The sequence below is a fragment of the Phascolarctos cinereus genome, unplaced genomic scaffold, assembly GCF_003287225.1.
Source record: "Phascolarctos cinereus isolate Bilbo 61053 unplaced genomic scaffold, phaCin_HiC Scaffold_1;HRSCAF=81, whole genome shotgun sequence".
Taxonomy (NCBI): domain Eukaryota; kingdom Metazoa; phylum Chordata; class Mammalia; order Diprotodontia; family Phascolarctidae; genus Phascolarctos; species Phascolarctos cinereus.
Window position 1 is genome coordinate 105,116,480 of NW_027555514.1, and position 23,227 is coordinate 105,139,706.

Sequence of the window (23,227 nt, forward strand, 5' to 3'; positions counted from 1 at the left end):
GAAATTTGAGGCTCAGGAAGCCTCAATGTAATGGCAGAACTTGTACTATGACCTAGATCTCCTGATGCCTGGCCCTTAGTGCTGGAGACAGTATGTCAGGTTATCAAGCTGTTGATTACTGTTGACAGAGGGCTCTCAAAACCCCTAAGGACGTCACTGATGATTGGATTGCTCCTGTTGATAAAATTCTCAGACCAGATCTTTGGGAGAGAAAATGCTATAATTAATTAATTAAGCACCTTTGATTTCTGTTGTCTTTAACCCTTTTTATTTTTTCATTGATTAGGTTTTCTGGCTTGCTGGTTCTTTGCTAATCATCGGGTTGGCATCAGTGGTCAACCCAACCATTGGTTGGCGCTGGCTTATTCGTATTGCTTCCATTCCTGGCATCATACTCATCCTGGCCTTCAAGGTGAGGGTAGCTGTCTAGGTCACTAGGTTCTCAGCTGCTGCCAGACCAGCTACTTCATTACCCTTAAACACATTTCTCGTTCCTCTCATGCTTCACCAGCCCCTACCAATACCTAGAGTACTATGCTTATCCTCTCTATCCATTCATACCTACTGCCTCCTTTAAACTAGGATTCAGTACTATTTCCATTGGAAGCCTTCTCTGATTAACTGTACCTTACTCTGGCCTGTCCCTAATAAATCTCATCTGATCACTTATATCTGCAATACTTGGCTGCATAGATTTAGAGTAGAAAGGGATCATCATAGAGTTAAAGCTGAAAGGAAGCTAAGAGGCTATCTGGTCCAACTCTATTTTACAGATGAGGGAACTAAGTCCCAAAGAAGGTGATTTAGAATTGAGAAATTGCAGAAACATTCCTGTAGAAGATGGAATTTTACTTGGGTCTTGAAAGAAGTGAGGCAGGTCAGGAGGGGGAGATGAGGGAGAATTCCATGCATGAAGGACAGTCAATGAAAGTGCTTGTAGTCAGGACAGGGAATGTCTTGTTTGGGGAAACAGTAAAGAGGCATGACTTAGATGAAGGTCCAGTAAAGGGAGGCTTGGGAGTGATCAGACAGGTAGAAGAAGGAAAACCAAGAGGGTAAGAACTTGAAAATCTAGAAAGAAGACTGTATCAAGGAGAAGAGGGTGACTGACAGTGTCAAAGATTGCAGAGAGGTCAAGAAGGATGAAGACTGAGAAAAAGCCATTGGATTTGGCCATTAAGAGATCATTTGTAACTTTGGAGAGAACAGATTCAGTTGAAAGATTAGGTGGAAAGCCAGACCCATAGGGAGTTAAGATGAGAGTGAGAGAAGAGGAAGTGGAGACAGCCTTCTCAAAAAGTTTGGCAACAATTCTCAGCAATACAACAATCCAAGACAATCCCAAAGGACTAATAGTGAGACATACTATCCACCTCTAGCGAAGGAACTGATGTTGTTTGAATACAGACTGAAGGACTCTAGTTTTCACTTTCTTTGATTCTTTTTCTTTTATTCGAGTCTTCTTATACAAAATGACGAATATAGAAATGTTTTACATGATTGCCCACGTATAACCTATATCTGATTGTTTACTGTCTCAAGGAGTGGAGGAAGGGAGGGATAGAATTTGGAACTGAAAACTTTAAAAAATGTTTAAAAATTGTTTTAACATGTAATTGGGGGAAAAATAAAATATGTTTTTAAAAAGTTCAGCAACAAAAGGTATGAGAGAGATGGGATGATAGTAAGTGGGAATGGATGGATCAGGTGAGAGTTTTTTGAGGATGGGGGAGATAAGGGAATGTCTGTAGGCAGTAAGGAAGTAGCCAGTAGACATGAAGATAAGTGAGAGAGTAGGGAGGATAGTGGGGGGCAATTGGTTGGAGGAGACAGGTTGGCATGGGATCATTTGTGCATACAGAGAGGGTTGGCCTTGGGATGAAGGAAGAGATGAGGAAGAAGGGAGAAAAGGGAGCTCTTGACAAAAGAACTCAGTCTTTTTTTTTTTCCAGTAAAATAGGAGGCAAGGTGTTCTCCTTCTACACGAGACAAATTTCTTAAAATATTTAAAGACAACAATCATTCCCCCTTAAGCCTTCCTTTCTCGAAGTTAAGCATCTTTAGTAAAGTACCCTAAGGATATAGTCAATAAGAAAAAAAAGCCATCTGTTTGAAGATATTTTTAGTAGCATTGTTTGTCACTGGGGGAAAATTAACAAACTTTGAATCAGTCTAAATAAGTGATTCAATAAACTGTGGCATATCGAGGGAATGAAATACTAGAATGCAAATGAGATAACAAATATGAAATATATTGATTAGTGTGGAAAGACATAAAATAATGGGGAACAGAGGAAGCTGAAACTAGACAGTGTCTACACTGTTTAGAAGAAAATGATGGTTGAAGAAAATGGAAGGAAACATAGGAGGAGTAACTGATTAATTGATATGGCTATTTTTATTTATTTAAATTCATTTTCAAGTATAAATAGTTATAAATTTATATATTGATGTTTAAAGTTATTTTCACTACTTAGAAAAATAAACCTTAAATAACCTCATGTCTCCAGTTCCTTCAGCCATTCTTCATGACATGGTTTCTAAACCTGTAAGCATCTTACTCCCCTTAATTCGGTGTAAGACGAAGAGACAGCTCATCGGTGCTGAAAATATGGGGCCAAAATTTGAATGGTGCACTCCAGATGTGATGTGACATGTGCCAAGCACAGAGGGACTATCATTTCCCATGATTGGGACACTAGGCATGTGCTAATGCAGTCTAAGATATCATTAGCTCTTTTTACCAGCCATGTCATGACATTGATTCATATTCAGCTTTCTGTCAAGTGAACTGCTGCCAAGCCAGGTGTCCCCCATCTTTGGCTTGTACAGTTGAATTTAAAAAACCTAAATATTGGATTTTGTTTACTTCCTTTGCAGTTTATCTTTCTGGCTTCAGCCCAGCATTACAGCCTGTTGAGGTCATATTCAATAAAGCTTACTGCTGTCATTTAGTATAGTAGTTATCCCTGCCAGGCTTGTGCCATCTGGAAATTTGACTTGCCCTCCCACGTGCCTCTCTCTGGCTTTATTCTTTTCCTGTATCAGGAAACTCCTTAATGGAAAAGATCCACAAGAGACACTTTAATGATTTGGAAGGGAAAGTTCATTTTACATGGGGAAAATAGTCCTATTTCTTAATGATACAAAACAGATGATGGATGATGACCCTTTCTCACTGCAACATGTCTATCGGCAGTTCATTCCTGAATCGGCTCGATTTAATGTCTCCACTGGGAACACCCAGGCTGCTGTGGCTACTTTGGAGCGCATCGCCCGAATGAACCGATCAGTTATGCCAGAGGGAAAGCTGGTGGAACCTGCCTCTGTATGTGTTCAAGCTCAGTGTCTTCTCCCAAGTCTGACGTAGAGATTGCCTTGAAATGTGACCCAATTTGCACTGTCAGAAAGTTCACTGCCTTTTGGAATGGAATTATGAGAAAACATAACAATTGAGTCTATCCTAGACAATATGACTAATTCATCCTGCTGGAAAATTCCAGGGTCTGGATAGAGGGTAAAGAATTGAGGAGTTGGGGCTGTTAGGTGGCACAGTGGATAGAACTCTGGCCTTGGAATCAGAAGGACCTGAGTTCAAATCTGGCCTCAGACACTTGACACTTACTAGCTGTGTGACCCTAGGCAAGTCACTTAACCCCTATTGCCTTATCAAAAAGAAACAAAAAAAAAAGTTGAGGGGTTTTGTTTGGGGGGGGATGTTGTGTGTGTGAATCAGATTTGACTTTTCCTTATCTTTGTTTCCTAATACTGTCCCTAAGCAGTTTAAGACTTAATGTTATAGGAGAACCATTTTTTTTTTCTGACCAGAGTCAAGGTTTATTATTAAAGATTTGCCATATTGGCCAGATTCTTAAGGAATTGACATTTGTGAGCTATTGGCCAGGTTCTTAAGGAATCTGAGCCAAAGTCTTAATTTGTATCATTAGCTAATTTGAAGGTCTAAATGCTGACACTGAAAATTTACCATATTGTAATTTACCATATTGTCTCCCCCATTAGACTGTAAACTCCCTGAGGGCAGAGACTGTTTACCTTTTTTTTTTCCCTTTTTGGTGAGGCAATTGGGGTTAAGTGACTTGTCCAGGGTCACGCAACTAGTAAGTGTCAAGGGTCTGAGGCCAGTTTGAACTCGGGGTCCTCCTGACTCCAAGGCTGGAGCTCTATCCACTGTACCACCTAGCTGCCTCTGAGAGCCATTTTTTAATAAATGGAGTTCAGCATATTTGTAATCGTATCTGCTTGCCTCTGACAGAACTGATAGAAAAGTGGAAAATTCAGTCTGATTGTTTTGATTACTTTACACCAAACAATCTGACTAATTTTTTCATTAAATTGATTGACCAATTGGTTGTTTTGGTACTATGGAGATCTGGCTATGTGGGCTCCACTTACCCATAAAACAGACAAAGGTCATGTTTCCTCTTGGGCTTTGGCTCAAGCTAATAGCCACAGCATGAAATACAAATAACAAATTACGCAAATCTATTTCCATTTAAGGCTCTATTTTCAAAGGCAATTTATTTGTGGCCCTTGCTCATGCCATCGGTGATTATTATTAGCAAATAAATGTCTTTCATTTAGAGAAATTAGAGAACCCATTAGAGGACCAAATTTAGGTAAGACTTTCGCATTCACTATTTGGCCTTTAGCATGGATTGTCTATTTGTGTATTTCTCTTGGTGTGTTTTTGTAGCATGGTGTTTGGTGCATATTTGCAGCAGGTATCTGAAGTTCAGTTAATGTCAATATTAGCCACATGCTTTCTGCCTAATTTCTTTTCTCTGTGTGTGTGTGTGTGTGTGTGTGTGTGTGTGTGTGTGTGGCAATTGGGTATAAGTGATGGGCATCCCCTCAATTTCCAATTCTTTGCTACCACAATAAGAACTACTGCTATAAATATTTTTGTACATGTGGGTCCTTTTTCCATTTGTATGATCTCTATGGGATATAGCCCTAGAAGTGCTATTGCTGGGTCAAAGGGTATGCACATTTTTATAGCCCTTTGGGCATAGTTCCAAATCGCTCTCCAAAATGGTTGGATCATTTCACAACTCCACCAACAATGCATTAGTGTTCCAATTTTCCCACATCTTCTCCAACATTTATCATTTTCCTGTTTTGTCATCATGGCCAATCTGCTGGTGTGATGTGGTACCTCAGAGTTGTTTTGATTTGCATTTCTCTAATCAGTAGTGATTTAGAGCATTTTTCATATGGCTATAGATGGCTTTCATTTCTTCATCTGAGAACTGCCTGTTCATATCATTTAACCATTTAGCAATTGGGGAATGACTTGTAATTCCAATTTTTGTCACCACAGAAGGAACTGCTATAAATATATATATTTTTTACATATAGATCCTTTTTCTTTGATCTGTTTAGGATATAGATCTTCAAGGGGCAGCTAGGCGGTGCAGTGGATAGAGCACTGGCCTTGGATTCAGGTGGACCTGAGTTCAAATCTGGCCTCAGACACATAACACTTACTAGCTGTGTGACCCTGGGCAAGTCACTTAACCCCATTGCCTAGACAAAAAAAAAAACACAAACCCCAAAAAACAGCTTTTAGACCTTCACACTTTTGCAGCCTTTTGGGCCTACTTCCAAATTGTTCTCCAGAATGATTTCATCCTGACCTGTTGTTGGCTGTGCTGCAAAATTTGATTTGCGGTGTTATTTTAAAGTTGTTTGGAGGGCAATGTTGAGAGAGTTCAGCTGATCGCTTCTAATCCACCATCTTAGTTCCGACCTCCAGGCCTTCTGTTAATATTACATTTTGTAATACAGTAAAACTCTTTGCCAAAAAGTCAGGTCTGCGTTTGGGACGCTGCACTATTTAGGGATGCCCAGTTCACAGCTGGACCTTCCCCTACTCTACTTTTTTTTTTTTTGGCTAGGCAGTGGGGTTAAGTGACTTGCCCAGGGTCACACAGCTAGTAAGTGTTATGTGTCTGAGGCCAGATTTGAACTCAGGTCCTCCTGAATCCAGGGCTGGTGCTCTATCCATGTGCTACCTAGCTGTACCCCCTACTCTGTCACACTATATACTTCCCGTACCCCATAACTATTTCTGTGTACTCAAAATACTTGACTCTAGACTTGACTCCAGGTGTAGTTATCTTGCTGGTCAGATCACGCCCCTTGTATATATGTGGTGATGTAGGGCAGAATGTCAAATTCGCTGCATTGTTGCCCTCACCTCTCCCTCAGGAACCAGATTAAATTATACATGGGGAATATTCAACAAAATATATAAAATCAAAATAGAACATAGATAATGGTTAATGTGGTTTTCTAAGTCACTTTGTGGTACAGGATCCTTCTGTATGCTTGAGGGGCCACCATTTTTATTTGAGTTTCACACTGTAAGGTATGTTTTTTTCTCTGTACTGTTAGACGCCTGTAATATGAGAACGGTCCATGTCTTACAACACTGGGGTTATACAGTGCTCGACGCTTACATTAGTATGTTCTTGGGGGAAATTAATGTCCACAAAACCAAGTATTTTCTATGATGCCAAGCCTCTGGGAGCAGCATGTCATTTAACAGGCCATAAGAGCCCATATGAGAGGCATGTCAATTGTGACTTCAACCTAAACAGGTCCAGAGACTTGTCTGAAGCTTAGAAGACAGTAAGTGGCTGGAGATTAAGTAATCTAGGTTAATGTAGCTATTGTTTGAGGCAGGATTTGAATTCAAGTCTTCCTGAATCTGAATTCTTTGATAACTGAATGAAGTTGGGTGAGGGGAGAGGGAAATAAAGTTTCCTCTCTACTGTATCCAACTTCTGTTGGCCCCATCCCCCTCCTGGAGAAGAGCAGTGGGTACTGCCCTATGTGGTATGATTTCAGGAATATTGGAAAGCTATGCTGCAAGAAATAGATCTTTCACTGACTGAATGGCTCCTTGAAATCTGACCACTGGCCATCCTTTTACATTGAGACTTTCATGACTGTCAATATGCCAATACATTCAAGGACTAATATTTTCCACTTCATCCATCTTTTATATCTAAGTGTGTAGGAATTTTTGATCCTTTGCAGGGAAGATGTTTAATAGCAGAAAGAAGTACACTGAGTGCCTGAGAGGGGTGGCACCTTGGGGATGGGGAAAGAGAATAAAACAAAGAATCTGGGACAATCAAAGACGGATTTTGCCATATTCATAATGTAATTTTTGTGTCTGAGTCTTCCTCCTCACTAAAGGTCCTGAATAAAGTTCCCCTTTGGGGGGAACTTTCACTTCTCTGGCTCATTGGCCCAAATAAAATAAAATATACTATTTGACAGCCTTGTCTGCCTCTAGTTGGAAACTCCTTTTACAAGTGTTTGGGTTAACAAGACTCAAACCATGAACAAATTTATTTATTTTCATTTATTTATTTAATTTATTTATTTTCAGTGTGTGTGCTGACTAAAACAGAGCATAAAGTCAAAGGGCTTTGTCATTGGCAGACATGCATGAATGTCACACACTGGGATTTAAAGGCAGAAATATGGACCAGGAAATTAGAGGGCAATGGCCTTGATCTTTTCAATTAGCCTTTGTTCTTGCTCAACTTCGTTTGCACATCAGTTGAAGATCTTCCCACTGGTGTGCCCCCAGTTTACACATACCTCTGATTTCTTTTAACAGAACCCCCCAAAATTAGTTTGGGAGGGCACAAAATCCCTGTTAACGTTTATATTTGAGTTATAAGGAATTTCTAAACTTAAGTCAAATAGTTGTCTTGGATTAGAGACTTTAACACCAGACATAGGTTGTTAAAAGAGTAGACTTTATGTTCTAATAGAATACCTTGGTCTGGCTTAACAAATGGGGAACTAAGAGTCTATTAAATGGCCCTAAAGACCTAAGTTGTTGGAGATGGTGGCAAAGAGAAAAATGGCGAGTATGAGTCCAGTAGAGATGGAATACCCAGCATAAAGCTGCATAAAAACATCACCAAAATACCTCAGCAGCCCTCTAACGCAGGAGGTGTGTGAGTTTCCCTAGCCACACACACATACAAGTGCCCTGGCATGTGCCTCTTCACATATGTTCCTTGGCCAGAAGTGTTCCATATAGCCATGGCCTTCCATGCATATTTCTGGGCATGTGTGCCCTCCCCCCGTGGTGCTCTCCTACCCTATAGGAGAATATATCCCATGTATCTATTGGGGTATCTTTTCTTATCACTTTAATAGTTAAATTATTTAATTAATGTCTTTTTGTTTAACATATGTATTCTGGCTGGTAAAAGTGTTGCTGAGGGCTTATAAGCTATGGTTTTGTGTGGGTGTTGACCCACAGAATGCTTTCAATATAACTTTTCGAGGGCTAGTATCTGAGGAAGGTACCTCTTGTTTTACATATATATCGTTCAAGTGAAATCTATAACTCATATCAGAGCTCATAGAAAAGAACAGTGTTGGTCAGGCAGAGCTCAAATGGAATTGTCCTTTCATGTCAATGCACTGCTCTAAAGCTATCTGCGCATCAAGAAAGCCCAGAGAAGGCTACCTCCCAGCACATTTTTTTCTCTCTTCCCTAGACATTTAAAAATTGGAACCATATGTAGGTTTATGCTGATCCAGGGAATACCAAAATCTGATTTTCAGGGAGATAAGATAAGACTCTTTCCTTTCTGTACCGCTCAGAAAAATTTATTGTAATGGGGACCAACGCTTAGGGTTTTTCCTATAGCTAGTTCCCTTGGTAGCTGTCAGCCTTCGCCCTTCAACGTCCTCCTCCTGTTCCTATTCAGAGTCCTATGTTGTCAGGTTTGTTGTTCCTGCTTCCTTTGGAGCTCCTTAACCCTTAGCAGATGAGAGCAGACGGCAATCCTTCCTTTTCTCACAGTACACACTCTACCTCCACCCCACGTGTGGTAATTTGTATCGTACCTGAAAATACAGCTGCTTCAGAGACCTCCGGACAAAACTCCACCCTTTGTAACTCATGAGCATGGGATCTCTGTCCGCAGTAGCATATTGACTTGGTGGCTTTGATATCCTCTCTTCCCTAGCACCTCACAGTACATGTCTTACCTGGTTAATACTTCTCATGAGTCTAGACTCCAGAGGCTTAGGAGAGCACAAAAATCTCTTCCCAACTATTTCTTAGGTAAATGCTCTGGGGCAACTGGGTAGGAGTTATTCAGATTACTTGGGGCTAGTTCCCAAAACGTTTTTGGGAAGGAGCAGGAACTGCTGTATACATTCTCTTTATTACTGGGAAGAGGAAAAAAAATGTGTTGTTGGGTCATTGTAATTGCATCTAACTCTTCATGACTCCATTTGGGATTTTCTTGGCAAACATACTGGAGTGGTTTGCCATTTCCTTCTTCAGCCCATTTTATAGATGAGGAAACTGAGGTAAGCAATATGAAATGACTTGCCCAGAATCACACAATAAGTGTCTGAGGCCATATTTGAACTCAGAAAGATGAGTCTCCAAGCCCAGTGCTCTTTCCACTGTACCAAGTATAATAATTTCTCTCTAGCAATGAGAGAGAGAGAGAGAGAGAGAGAGTGAGAGTCCTTTATCTCCTGAATTTTATCTCCTGAAAAGCAGACCTTGGAATCCCTTGAATCCCTTGATAATAGCAAGGACCATATTGGTGATAAACAACAGCACTCCCTGTTCTGTTCCCACCCTTACCCTCCCTGCTAAGGATGAAAAGAATTCCAAGCTCTTCTTTCCTTCCTCAGAAACCTTGTTTCTGGGTAGTAAAGCTTGTATGTGTCCTACATCATTATAGACTGAGTAACAGCCAACTGATTACTACATAGTTCCAACTATTAAATGTCCAGGAGACAAAAAGAAGCTGTGGTGGGGAGATGATCTTCTCTGATTGTTTCCTGTGGATGACATCACTGATTCATTTCCTAAAGAGGACTTCCTCATTCATTTCTATGGATGTCATCATTGAGGACACCAGTATTAATCTTAATGGCTTTCTGACATTTTCCCCAGACCTTTCAAGTAGAAGATATTGTGTAGTCATTAATAAGGGAATAATTCTTAGCAGAAGGCTCTAGAAACCTTCACCACAAACAGAATCAGATTTATGTAAGTGATCATTGCTCTTCACTTTATGAGTTTTTAAAAAATTAAATTAGATATTTCTTGAAAGCTCTTGAGAATAAAGATCTAGAACTTTCTCTCAAGATTAAGGACAGATTTGTGCCCACAGCTGCTTTGCAGAATTTGGGGAATTACTGCTTCAGGAATTAGGAAGTTACTTTAAAGCATAGATCATTAGATAAATATAATTTTTGAAAAACTTACTACTTCTATTTCATTGCCCTATCCCTTCTAAAAGTGCTAAACAATCATAACTCATAGTGCAATCCTTAGTGATGGTAGTAGAGAGGGGGAAAGAGCAAGGACTAGTTAATGTTTCTTGACCTATTGAAAAATGGTGATGAAGAGAAAGAAATGGTGGTACTTTGTGGAGAATGACACATCAGCTCTGTGGGGATATATGATTTTGATTGTGTCCATTAATATAAAAAAAATGACTCAATAATACATTGTAAGGGGGCAGTGAGATTGGCCAAAGTAATGTACTTTTTTTTCAATTGGTGGCATGAGTAAGATTGGTAGTTGTTTATATGATCACCAGGGGCCAATCCTACCATTTTTCGGTCAGAAAGGCTGGGATTCCATGAATGTTTCTGAACTGGTTCCTGTGTAAAGATGACTGTTAGGTACTTTTCAGTTATATGACTTGATTTTTACATTTTAGTCACATATGAATTTCAGCAGAAAGAATGCAAAATTGGTGATAATAAGGGCTATTAAGCAGAGATTGATGACATATCCTTTCTTCAGGCTTCCGGGAACTCATCCAGGAAGAGCCAGTCCTATCTCTTCTCCTTGTAGTAGTGGACTTGGGTCCTTGGAATAACTCAGGTGACACAGTAGAGAAGGCACTGGGCCTGTAGTCAGGAAGATCTGAATTCAAATCTGGCCTCAGACACTTATTAGCTGTGTGACTCTGGGCAAATCACTTAATCCTGTTTGCCTCAGTTTCCTCATCTGTAAAAAGAACTGGAGAAGGAAATGGGAAGCTCAGACATGACTCAAATGAGTAAACAATAATGGCTCAGCTGCCTGGGGAAAAACAGCAGGGCATGGAGGGACCTTTGCTCCTTATCTCTCATTAAGGGATTGAAGGGAAAGGTATTTTGAATTGTTGGTTAAGACACATGTTAAAAAAATATTCATGGGGGGCAGGTAGGTGGTGCAGTGGATAGAGCACTGGCCCTGGATTCAGGAGGACCTGACTTCAAATCCGGCCTCAGACATGTAACACTTACTAGCCGTGTGACCTTGGGCAAATCACTTAACCCCATCACCTAGCCAAAAAACAAACAAACAAAAAAACATTCATGGAATTTGGTGAATTATTCTACTTATCTTGGAATCCAGAATATTCTGGCCCACTAAGATCTTAGTTAGAAGGGCCTTAGATGTTTCCTCCTTCACACAGGTCCCTAATTTAATATTTCTCTTCCGTTGCATCAGGAAAAAAGAGGAAGATGTGCAGACCTGCTGGATGCCAAATACTTGCGGACAACTTTGCAGATCTGGGTCATATGGTAAAAATGTTAAGACTAAAACTGGTTTTGTGTTGACGTTATTGTTTTGCAAGCCCTCAGAAGGAATCCACTGAAAAGAAGCCTCTATTAGATGGTAGGTGCTGGGATCATAAGATCATACAGGCAGAAAGTGGCAGAGACAAGATTCCAAGTTGGGTCCTGAGGGCTGAGATTCAAACCCAGAGGTAGACAGACGCATAGCTCCTGATCACTGGAAGTCATTTTCTCTTTGTGGAGGCCTCATGAAATTCCCTTTAGACTGGGCTCCCTCTAGAGCCCTTTCCTCCCTATGTTTAACTTGTCTTTGGCTCTCGGTATAAACAACACTGTCAGTTGTTTTGAGGACGCTGCTAGGACACCCATGAGAAGTACAAGTCTTCTAGACCTTTGGAAGTTCACAAAGTCTTATTCTGGTCAAGTGGGTGGGAGGAGGAGACAGAGGTTCTTTTTCTCTTAAACCCCCATAGGATTCCCTCTTAGGAATTTATTTGGAACTGCTCTCTTCTCTAAACGGGCCAGATATTAGAATGTGGGTTCCAAACTGGTTTGTTATTTTATACAGGGCCTCCAAGGTAGCAGCTAGGTGGTGCAATGGATAGAGGGCAGGGCCTGGAGTCAGAAATATCTGAATCTTGGGAAAGTCACTTAATCCTGTTTGCCTCCGTTTCTTCATCTGTAAAATGAGCTGGAGAAGGAAATGGCAAACCACTCTCACATCTTTGCCAAGTAGAGTTGGACAGACTGAACCAGAACAACAGGGCCCCCAGCGTGTGACTGAGACTCTCCAGCTAACCCCAATACACTTCCTATGCAACATTACTCCACTTCATCCAATGGCTTTCACTTCTTCCAAGATGTCTGAAGATTTCTGCCTCGTCTTGGCAGTTAGGTGGTGTAGTGGATAGAGCACTGGCCCTGGAGTCAGGAGGACCTCAGTTCAAATGTGATCTCAGACACTTGACACTTACTAGCTCTGTGACCCTGGGCAAGTCACTTAACCTTATTGCCTAGCCAAAGCAAACAAAAAACCCAAACAAACCAAGACTTATGTCTAGTCTGATGATTTAGTGACTTAATAGAGATATTCTCACTTGGTCAAGATAATTCTTTTTGGTGGTGTGTTTGATTCGATTCAATCTGTCCTTAACACTTGTCTTGGGTTTCAGCTCCCTAATAAGAACAGGACCCAAAGGGTGAAGTATAGAAGTATATTTCAGCAACTCATAAAGAAATCTCAGAGCAGTCTCAAAGGGGAATGGACTGCCTTGGCCAGGGGCATAGTGAGTTTCTCGTCAGTGAAGGCCAAGTCGGGGGTGTTGTAGAAGGTCTTCATGAATTTTGAGTGGCAGTTGGCCTAGGTTAGCTCTGAGGCTTCTTCAAGCTCTATCTGGGATGTTATAATTGTGCAAGCACACACTCATCAGGTGGTCTTAGTGCATGCTAGGTATAGGGCTGTGAATAAGTCATGGCTGATTGATAACTGACCACAGTGACTGTTTCTAATAGCTACCCACGTTACCATAAGGCTCCTGATGATTGCCCCCAAAGTTAGGATTAGCAGTGATCCCAAACAAGGGAATTTGGCAGTTACCCCAGCCCCATTATTTCAGAGGAATGACTTCACGAGTAGGCGTGGTCTGGCATTGAACCCTTACCAGCACTGCAACCTTAGTTGTGTCTTTTCAGAAGCCAGGCTTACTTTTTCAGGCTACTCTTTCATTAGCCAAATCTGATATCAAATCTGATAGGGCAAATTCGACTAAAATGGAAATGTTACCCCAGTATATTCTCTATCATCTAATATGACTAGTTCTAGTTAAGTAAATAGTTTTTTATAGTTTGTACACATATAGATATATACACATATGTGTACGTGTACATATATCACATATAGATTAGAATTTTTAATTAGAATATGAAAACTATAGAACCAGATTCCAATTCAACAAACATGTATTATTAATTGCCTGTTACACACAATGTACTTTTGTTGTTATTCAGCCATGTGTGACTCTTCCTGACCCCATTTGGGGTTTTCTTGGCAGAGATACTGGTGTGGTTTGCTGTTTCTTTCTCCTGCTCATTTTGCAGATGAGGAAACTGAGGCAAACAGAGTTAAGTGACTTACCCGGGGTCACACAGCTAGTAAGTGTCTGAGGCCGGATTTGAACTCAGGAAGATGAGATGTTCTGACTCCAGCTGCAGCACTCTATCCACTGTGCCACCTAGCTCCCTAAGATGTACTCTATATCAGATTCACACTGTCTTGGGGAAGGGGGACGGAAGGGAAGAGAAAATTTATATGGAATTTCATTTATATGGAAAACCATGTGGAAGTGAATGTTGAAAACTAAAATTAATTCAATTTTAATTAAAATTAATTAAAAAAACATACTATAATCTTAAATTTTTCTGTAACTTCATAGAAGGGCTTTACTTATAGGATCATTGGATCATGGATAGAGATTCTGAAAGGATCTTGGAGGTCATCTAATCTAAACCCATTGTTTCATGGACGAGGAAACTGAGACATCGATGTGAGCAAAGTCACCCAGGTGACCGTGATTTGAACCCAAGTCATCTAACTCCAAAGCCAGAATTCTTCCCACTACGTCATACTATGTCTCTCAAATATCAATCACAGGTCTCAGTTTTGAACAGCTACTCCTAAAATGTTTTTGCTTTGTTTTTTTAAAATTTAATGCTGTTTGTCTTTATAACATGTGCACGTCCAAATGCATCATCCCTGTGTGCTGAGCAATCACTTCATTGTATAATAATCCTGGTATCTGGTGGAGTAGAAGTGAGAGCACTCTGGGTTTGGTTTTTTGTTTTTTTAATGCCAAACATTGACTAAATGTATTATATAAAGTGATAAAAATATTCTTCCTTAGTGACCTTGGGCAAATCACTGTATTTCTTTAGTCCTCAGTTTCTTCATCTGTAAAACAAAAGGGTATCCTCAGTTGCTGCTGAGGAAAAATAAACATACCTTGCTCTGGGACTTAGGAAATGGCATCAGGGAATGGTTACATGGAGAAATATTGCCCTCTTGTGGGCATTTGGGGCATTTCAGTTAGTGCCTATATTTGGCTATGTTCTATTTTAGGTGTAGATTTCTCAGCTATTGACACAAATGGAAGAAAATCTCTGATTAATACAGATTATTGTGGGTAGCATGACAGATGACAGAATTTACTTTATGATAAATTGTTTCTAAGCCCTGGATGAGTAATTTTCCATATCTCCTTTAGATGTAATTGGTTATTTATAGTAACTCAATTTAATAAACGTTCTTTTCTTGTTCTTGTCCTTGGATATGAGTAGGCTTCAACATATGGTCAACAAAAGTTATGTAAGAGAAGCATATAAAGGATGATATCAGAGGGGGAAATATGACCTGGAAAGAAGGGGGTCTGAACATGGGGCAAGCAAGCCACTTGGCCCAGTAGTATAGTATAATGGCCAATAAGGCTTTTCCATTGAGAATTATGACTAGAATCAGTCTTCTAGCATTTATTAAGCTCCTATAATGTGTCAGACACTGCTCAGTGTTGGGGAGACAAAGAAAGGCAAAAACAGTCCCTGCCTTCGTGGGGCTCACATTTGAATTGGGAAGACAACGTGCAAACAGTAATGTACAAGTGTGTGTGTGTGTGTGTGTGTGTGTGTGTGTGTGTGTGTGTGTGAGAGAGAGAGAGAGAGAGAGAGAGAGAGAGAGAGAGAGAGAGAGAGAGAGAGAGAGATAAACTGGAGATAATCTGAAGGAAGATACTAGCATTAAGGGGATTGAGAAGGGCTTATTATAGAAGGTGTGATCTTATCTAGAACTTGAAGGAAGTCATGGAAACCAAGAGGCAGAGATAAGGAGGGAGACATTTCCAGGCCTAAGGGACAGCCAGTGGAAAGGCACTAAGTTGGGAGATAGAATGTCACATGTGAAGAATGGCAAGGAGGCCAGCGTCACTGGATCATGAAGTATGTGGAGGGGAACAAAGTGTAAGAAGACTGGAAAGGTGTTATATAAAATAATTGGGCCAATATGTAGCCAAGGAGAGGATTTTATATTTGATCCTGGAGGTGATAGGGAGCTACTGGAGTTTATTGAAGGTGTGTGTGTATGTAAGAGAGACAGACATATGGTCAGACCTGTATTTTGTTTTAGGAAGATCACTTTGCTAGCTAGGGAAGGATGGACATGAGTAGGGAGAGACTTTAGGCAGGGAGATCAATCAAAGGGCTATTGTAGTAGTCTAGGCACGAAGTGATGATGGCCTATATGAAGGTGATGGTAACGTCAGGAGAGATGGGGGCATATAAGAGATGTTGCAAAGGTAGAATGGACAAGACTTGGCCACAGATTGGATGTGGGAAATAAGAGAGAGTGAGAAGTCAAGGAGGAGAACTAGGTTGTGAGTCTAGGTAACTGGGAAAATATATGGTACCCTCAAAAGTAGTTATCCCTTCCACCTCATGACTTTCCCCATTGCTGTTTTGATATATTGTGGGTCAGCATAAGAAATTAATTAGGAATTTTTGGGGAGTTTTGAGGAAGCTACAGACAACACAGAAAAAGTTTAGATGCTCAGAAATGCATAAAATATACATACAGTATTGTATAATAACCACACACCATAAAAAAAAAAAAAAAAGAAAAACTCAGATTTCTTCTCTGGTGGGAAGGGAACTCCAAAATATTTTACATGGATTTTCCAAATTGGGAGGTGCCATCCCCTTGCCCCCGTGATGTGGAAGGATAATTGTATTATGGAATTTAGAAAGAGAGGAGACTTGTGGGGGAGGGTTTTGAATGAATGAGTTTTGAATATGTTGAGTTTAAGATGTCTGAGATGTCCAGTTAGAGGTGTCTTAAATAGGCAATTGGATGTGTAAGACTAGAGGTCAGGAGAGAGGTTCGGGCTGGATATATATTTGAGAATTGTCTACATTTGAGATCTATCTTCAGATTGAGTTCATGAGAGCTGATGAGATGACTGACAGACCTGAGGTCCAGAGAGTAGGAAGTGACTTATTCAAAGTCATATAGCTAATAAACAGCAGAACTAGGATTTTGGTGGCACGTAGGTGGTGCAGTGGATACAGCACTGCCCCTGAAGTCAGGAGGACCTGAGTTCAAATCTGGCCTCAGACACATGACACGTACTAGCTGTGTGACCTTGGGCAAGTCACTTAACCCCAATTGCCTGAAAAAAAGAAAAGAACGAACTAGAGTCTTAATCCAGATTATCCGACTCGGAACCAAAACTAGGAGCCTTGACTTAGGGCAGAGGTATCAAACATGCTATCCTAATGACTCACAAAGCACTCACTCAGATTAAAAAATAAATAAAAATACAATGAAATACTGATACTATAACTATGTGGTTTTCTAAGTCATTATGCAACCTGTAGGGATTCTTATGTATGGTTTGGAGGCTCTTGTTTTGATTTGAGATTGATACCACTGATCTAGGGTATCGAAATTCAAAGAGGGAAAAAAATTAAACACATGTATTTCTTCAGAGACAAGCTGGTTAGCAATAATAGTTATTTAAAATAGTAACCTGTCAGTTCTCAGTGAATTATTAATAACACCCATCTGTGAGCTCTTATAATGGATCCCTCTATTCAACTGCATTTGTCCTAATTACTTCTTGTATTGTTTTCACATCATAGGTTACAAAGTGGATTCCAAGATGGGTTTCATGGTACAGTTATCCCTTCCATATCATGGGGGTTAGGGACACAGTACCCTGCAATCAGGAAAATCAACATAAAAATTTTTGGCCCTCCCTTTGTACCAGAGAAGAAGTCTGAGTTATTATGGTATTAAAAGATAAGATAGGTTGATGTTATACAATACTGTAGGTATATTTTACACATTTCTGAGTTTCAAACCTTTTTCTGTGTCATCTGCTGGCCTTCATGCGTCATCTGCAGTTTCTGCAAAATTCCCCCAAAATTCCCATTTAATTTCTTATGCCCACCTGTGATACACTGAAACCTCGATGGGGAAAGCTGAGATGTGGAAAGGATAACTGTATTTTCACTGGGTGTAAAAATTGGTAATTAAGGTTCTTCTCTGACTCTGAATCTAGTTCTTTTCCCATTATATTAATGAATAATCACATTCTCCCTTTGACACTTCTTAATTAATGGGAATAGAAATTCCAGTATGCCCCCACCTCTGATATGGACAGGCACAAGTTTTTCACGTGGCTATTTCATTTCCTTTTAAAAGATGTCTTTCTTATTACCCCCACCCCAGCCTTAGAAGGGAAGTTTACAAATCCTGACACGTGTTCCTTGTTCTCTGCTTTTTCAGGCTTGGGATCTCTTTTGCATATTACGGGGTCATCCTGGCCAGTGCTGAGTTACTGGAGCGAGACTTGGTTTGTGGCTCCCAAGCGGAGACACAGATGGTGCTGAGTGAGGACTCGGAGGAGAGCAAGAGCCCCTGTCACTGCCACCTGTTTGCTCCCTCTGACTACAAGACCATGATCATCAGTACCCTGGGAGAGATTGCCCGTAAGGAGGGAGTCTTTCGTCTACTGAGTCTCTGCTTCGTTTAACGTGTTTATGTGGCGCAGCAGCAGTTAAGGTTCTCAAAACAAGGCGTGAGAATGTGACTGGTGGGGGGGCTCCTGCCCAGCATAGCTGACCCCATCCTCTTAGGTACTGTCAAACTTCCCCAGTTCAGGACAGTATGAAGACAGCAATCTGACAGTTTAAAAAAGTCTAAATTTGGGGGCATTTTAAAGAAATGCTGGCTAGCAGAGGCAGCTAGGTGGCACGCTAGTTAGGGCTTGGAATCAGGACAACTTGAGTTTGACTTTGTCCTCAGACCCAGGGTAAGCACCTGCTGTTAGCATCAGCTGAGATAACGTAAGGAAAGTGCTTTGCATACCTTCAAAGCACCATTGGTCCTCATCCTTATTCATCCAGGCATGGATGGGTTCTTGATAACTTAGCCTATAGGACATAAGCTCTGCTAAGTCTTACCCAGCTGAAAAAGCTTTTGAATACGCTTTCATCTATGATCACAGATGTACAGTAGAGAAGGGGAGGTACCTAAGAGGCCGTCTAGACCAACCCCCTGACGATACTGAGGCCCTGAGTCATTAAGGTGCTTTATCCAAAGTCACACTCATAGTAAGCATAGGCGGTGGAATTCAAACCTGAGTCTTCTGATTCTACAGCTACCACTCTTTCTGTTGTGCTATGCTGCTCAACTCACTGTAGATTCCATACAAGAAGGCTGCTCACCAGGTAACGAATTGGAAAAAATGTTTTAAAAAATAAGTAACTTTCACTAATTGGCATTAGTGAAAGGAGTTTTCCACACCAATAACACCAAGAAGCTTTTAAGCTACTGTCTCTTGTGAAAGAAAGCTACTTTTTTTTTCAGTACTTTTAAAGATAAATGTGTTTTTTGGCATGGGTCCTCTTCCTTCTGCTGAACCAAATCACAGCTCCTCCATGCCTTAAAAATTAGGAGATAATTTCTATGAGTTGAAGTAGCCCCCAAAATCATCACCATTATTCTGAGGATGATTGTCTCCAAATTCAGCTAGGTTGGTCATCAGATGATAGACACACAGCTGTAACATTATTGGTCTGTCCTTAGAGGCAACGTAATAAAGTGGAAGCAGCACTGATTAGAGCCAGAGGACATGAGTTCAAATCCTAACTCTGATGCTTACTTACCTGTTTGACCTTGAGAAAAATCACTTAACCTCCCTGGGCTCAGTTTTATCATCTATAAAATGAAGAGGATGGACTCAGAGACCTCCGAGGTCCCTTCCAGTACTGGATCTGTGATCTCTAACTTGGAGGTATAACCTGCCAAAGGTTATACACTTTAACCTTAGAAAACTCAGGCTCACCTTCATGCTCTGATGAAGCATTGGGCTGAGACTTTATTAGAGCAACTAAAGATAATTTGAAGGACTGAAATGGAAATGACAGTTTTCACCAGTAGAATTTTAAGTACTACTGATATAAAAGTACTATAGGTGGATAGCTCAGTGTAATGGATGCTGGACCAGGTAGGAAGACATAGGTTTGAATCCTACCCCCAAAACAAACTGTGTGACTGTGATCAAGTCACTTAACCTCCGTGGACCTCAGTTTCTTTTTCAAAATGAGAGGACTGGACTCGGTGACACATCTAAGTTCCCTTAAAGCTCTAAATCTAGGTTCATGTGATCTTTGTTGGCCATTATTTTATCCATAAGTTTAAGAACAGTGAAGAATCACTTGGGATAGAGGAGAAAGCAATTGGACCTAGACTGGGCTTTGGTATTCTGAAATTTCAAGAAACGACAATTTATTTCCAACTGTTTATCAAGGACTATCCTAAATACTGCCTAAACTATTTTTTGGGTGTACTATCATCATCATCATATGTTAGCAAAGTCTGAATTCAAAAGGTTTTCATGTTCTTCTGTCAAACGAGGAATTCAGCAAAGATGTTAGACTTGGGACAGTCAACTTGGAAGGCAGACAGTCTTGGATCTCTCTCCTATCTTTCTACCTTTGTGCTCGTGGGGTGTCTCTCTCTCTCTCTCTCTCTCTCTCTCTCTCTCTCTCTCTCTCTTCTCTCTCTCTCTCTCTCTCTCTCTCTCTCTCTCTCCCCCTCTCCCTCTCCCCCTCCCTCTCCCTCCCTCCCCCCTCTACCTTCCATTTACCTTCCCTCCTCCATTCTCATCTTTTCCATCTCTTTTCTCTCTCCTTCCTTCTGTCCTTTCTCCCCCTTCCTCCCCCTTTCTTCCTCTACCCTCTTCTGACTCCCTCATTCTTCCCCCCTTTTCTCCCTCCCTGTTTTTCCCTGTTTCTCCTCTCTTCCCCTCCCTTTTCTGCCCCTTCCTCCCCTCTCTCCCCTCCTCTTCCTCTCTCTTCTCCCTCCCTCCCCCTTCCTCCCCCTCTCTCTCCTTCTATCTTACCCCCCCCCAGCCACACACACACACACCCCCTACCTAAAATAGAGCATTAGGACATTCTTCAGATGCTAGTAATCAGTGAAGTACACAATATGGTAGCCGGCCCCTGGGTGTTTGGGACAGGATACCAGGAGCAGAATTTGAGTGGGTGTAAGACAGAGAATGTGTCAAAGCAAGAGAAAGAGATAAGTTAGCTAATGTGAATGCCTGCAAATAGCGAGGCTGTGAGTCAGTGCATTGTCAACATGCTGTGATGCTTTTGTGTCAGTATGTGTGTTGGGAGGGTGGGGTGGAGGAGAGTGTTTTGGGTCACAGGAGCTGAGGCAAGAATGGTGCAGTGACTTGCCTAAGGTAACAATGACAGGCAGGATTTGAACAGAGGTCCACCAGAACCTGTGTTCTCTTTTCACTGTACTAGGTTGCCTCTCCTCAACCAATTTGAAGGGATGTTTGGGGGCTGCCCCTTCATGGAGGTGATTGAGAATTAAGGGAATATATAGGTCAAGTCACTTAACCTCTGTTTGCCTCAATTCACTGGAGAAGAAAGTGGCAAACCACTGCAGTATCTTTACCAAGAAAACCCCATGGACAGCATGGTCCACAGGGTCATGAAGAGTCAGACATGACAACAGCAGTAGGGGCAGGCAGTCTCATCCTATACCCCCACCTGTCCCCACAAACGTATCAGTGTTCTGAGGATTGTGTTGCCAATGCTGACAGATGTAAATATCTGGATTGAATAATTATGAGTCCCCGGGAGCAAACTATGAATCCGGAAAAAAGCTTGGGGGAAAGTGGGGATAGAGGGGGGAGATCTTAGTGAGTGATGGAGTTCAAGAACATCTATAAGTAGATCCCTGCCAAAAGATTTTGCCGAGTCTTTTGAAGACCTATTCATCCGTGTTCTTCTACTTAATTCATGCATTAGTAAAAAGGTATGTATTTATATGGCTGTACCTATGTATTTGTATCTATGTAGGTATGCTTCTGCATAGGGAGGTAGGTGGTGAAGTAGATAGATCACTGGGCTTGGAAATAAGGAAGACTCATCTTCCTAAATTTAAATCTGGCCTCAGACGCTTACTAGCTGGGTGACCCTGGACAGTCACTTAACCCTATATGCCTCAGTTTCCTCCTCCATAAAATGAGCTGGAGTAGGAAATGGCAAACCATTCCAGTATCTCTGCCAAGAAAACCCCAAATGGGGTCACGAAGAGTCGGACACAATTGAAACAACCTATCTGTACGTGGGTATCTCTGCTCTGATGAAGCAATCGTATTTCTCTGTTCCTTTGTGTTTATGACCGCACATGTGAATCTTCAAGTGTGCGTGAGATCATCTGTCATCAGCAAGTCAAAGAACGCCACCTCGGTCCTTCTGCTTCCCTCTCAGGGTCCTGCTCCAGTTCTCTGGAGATCAGTGGTCCCGCTTCTTGTCTTTCTTTCTCTTCTTCTTCACCACTTCCTCTTCCTTCCCTTATCCCCTACCTGCTGGCAATCCCTTCCACTCTAGCTTGTCACTTTCTTCTTTCCCCCCCAAATTCCTGCAAGAACTGATTTGTACGATCCAGTGGTGGTCAGGAAACAGTGGTTTGGAATATTCTCTGGGCCAGGGAAAGGTCAGCTCAAAACTTTCTGAAACTATGGGAATTTAGTGCCTTAAATACTGATTACTAGGAGAGATGAGGTGCTATTATTATTATTATTATTCACACTTTCCAAATGAGAAAATGGAGGCAGACAGAGGCTAAGTGACATGTCTAGAATCATAATAAATGTCTGAGGTAAAATTCAAACTCAAGTCTTCCTGAGTTTAGATCTGGTGCTCTATCTACTGTGTAATCTCAAAGCCTCCGCTAGGATAAAATAAACATTTAGTAAGAAGTAATAAGTACCAGTGCTAGGCACTGGGAATAGGAATATAAAAGAGAAACAGTCCCTGCCCTCAAGGAGTTTACATTCTACTAACTCCTTCTACTATTGTGGATGGTCAATTCAACTGCAGTTTCGATGTAAGAGGGCCCCTTCCTGGGGCATTAAGAGATTAGGTGATTTATCCTTAACCACAGGGTGTCAGAAGCAGTCCTGCGGACTCCAAGGTTGGCCCTTCAATCACCAGGCTGCTCTGGGGAGAAACAATAGAGAGATTTAACTTCCTGCCTAAAAGTGATCCTGTCCGCTCACAGGAGGGGGGGGCCTAAACTAAGCAATCTGGACCATGACCTAATATATGTATGCAATAGGCTTCCATCTGTGTCTCACGGAAGCAAAAGGCTTCCTGCAGATTTGCTTTACATCGAAATAACCAAGGAGACGGCACCCCAGAAGTTTAGATCAAGTTGCTCCCATCTGAAAGGACAAGAAATGGCTCATGTGGATGTCGGAATGTGCTGACTGCATTCTACGATGCCGAGAATTGGTGTTGTTTCCTCTCTTCCAGTAAATCCTTTAAATATCCTGGGCATCAATTTCCTGGGAAGACGGATCAGCCTTTCTATCACCATGGGATGTACAGCTTTGTTCTTTCTGCTGCTCAACATTTGTACTTCGAGGTATCTTCCTTTTGGGTGCGCCAGAATAGTTGGGTTGGGAGCAGCGGACTGTTGGTGGTGGTGTTCCAAATCTGGGATGTTCATCAGGGTTAGGGAGCTCCCTGTGAGGAAACGCTGTCTATT

At 41.3% G+C, this 23,227-nt stretch overlaps 1 protein-coding gene across 1 annotated transcript in view; it reads left to right on the forward strand.

Annotated features, from left to right (window-relative positions):
- The window catches only part of SVOPL (SVOP like), a 59,623-nt gene that overhangs the window by 21,048 nt on the left and 15,348 nt on the right, over positions 1-23,227 (forward strand). Inside the window, exons 7-11 of the mRNA XM_078149890.1 lie at positions 287-412; positions 3,200-3,328; positions 11,537-11,610; positions 17,936-18,138; positions 22,993-23,104. Coding sequence (XP_078006016.1) covers positions 287-412; positions 3,200-3,328; positions 11,537-11,610; positions 17,936-18,138; positions 22,993-23,104 — 644 coding nt within the window. The remainder of the gene's footprint in view (positions 1-286; positions 413-3,199; positions 3,329-11,536; positions 11,611-17,935; positions 18,139-22,992; positions 23,105-23,227) is intronic.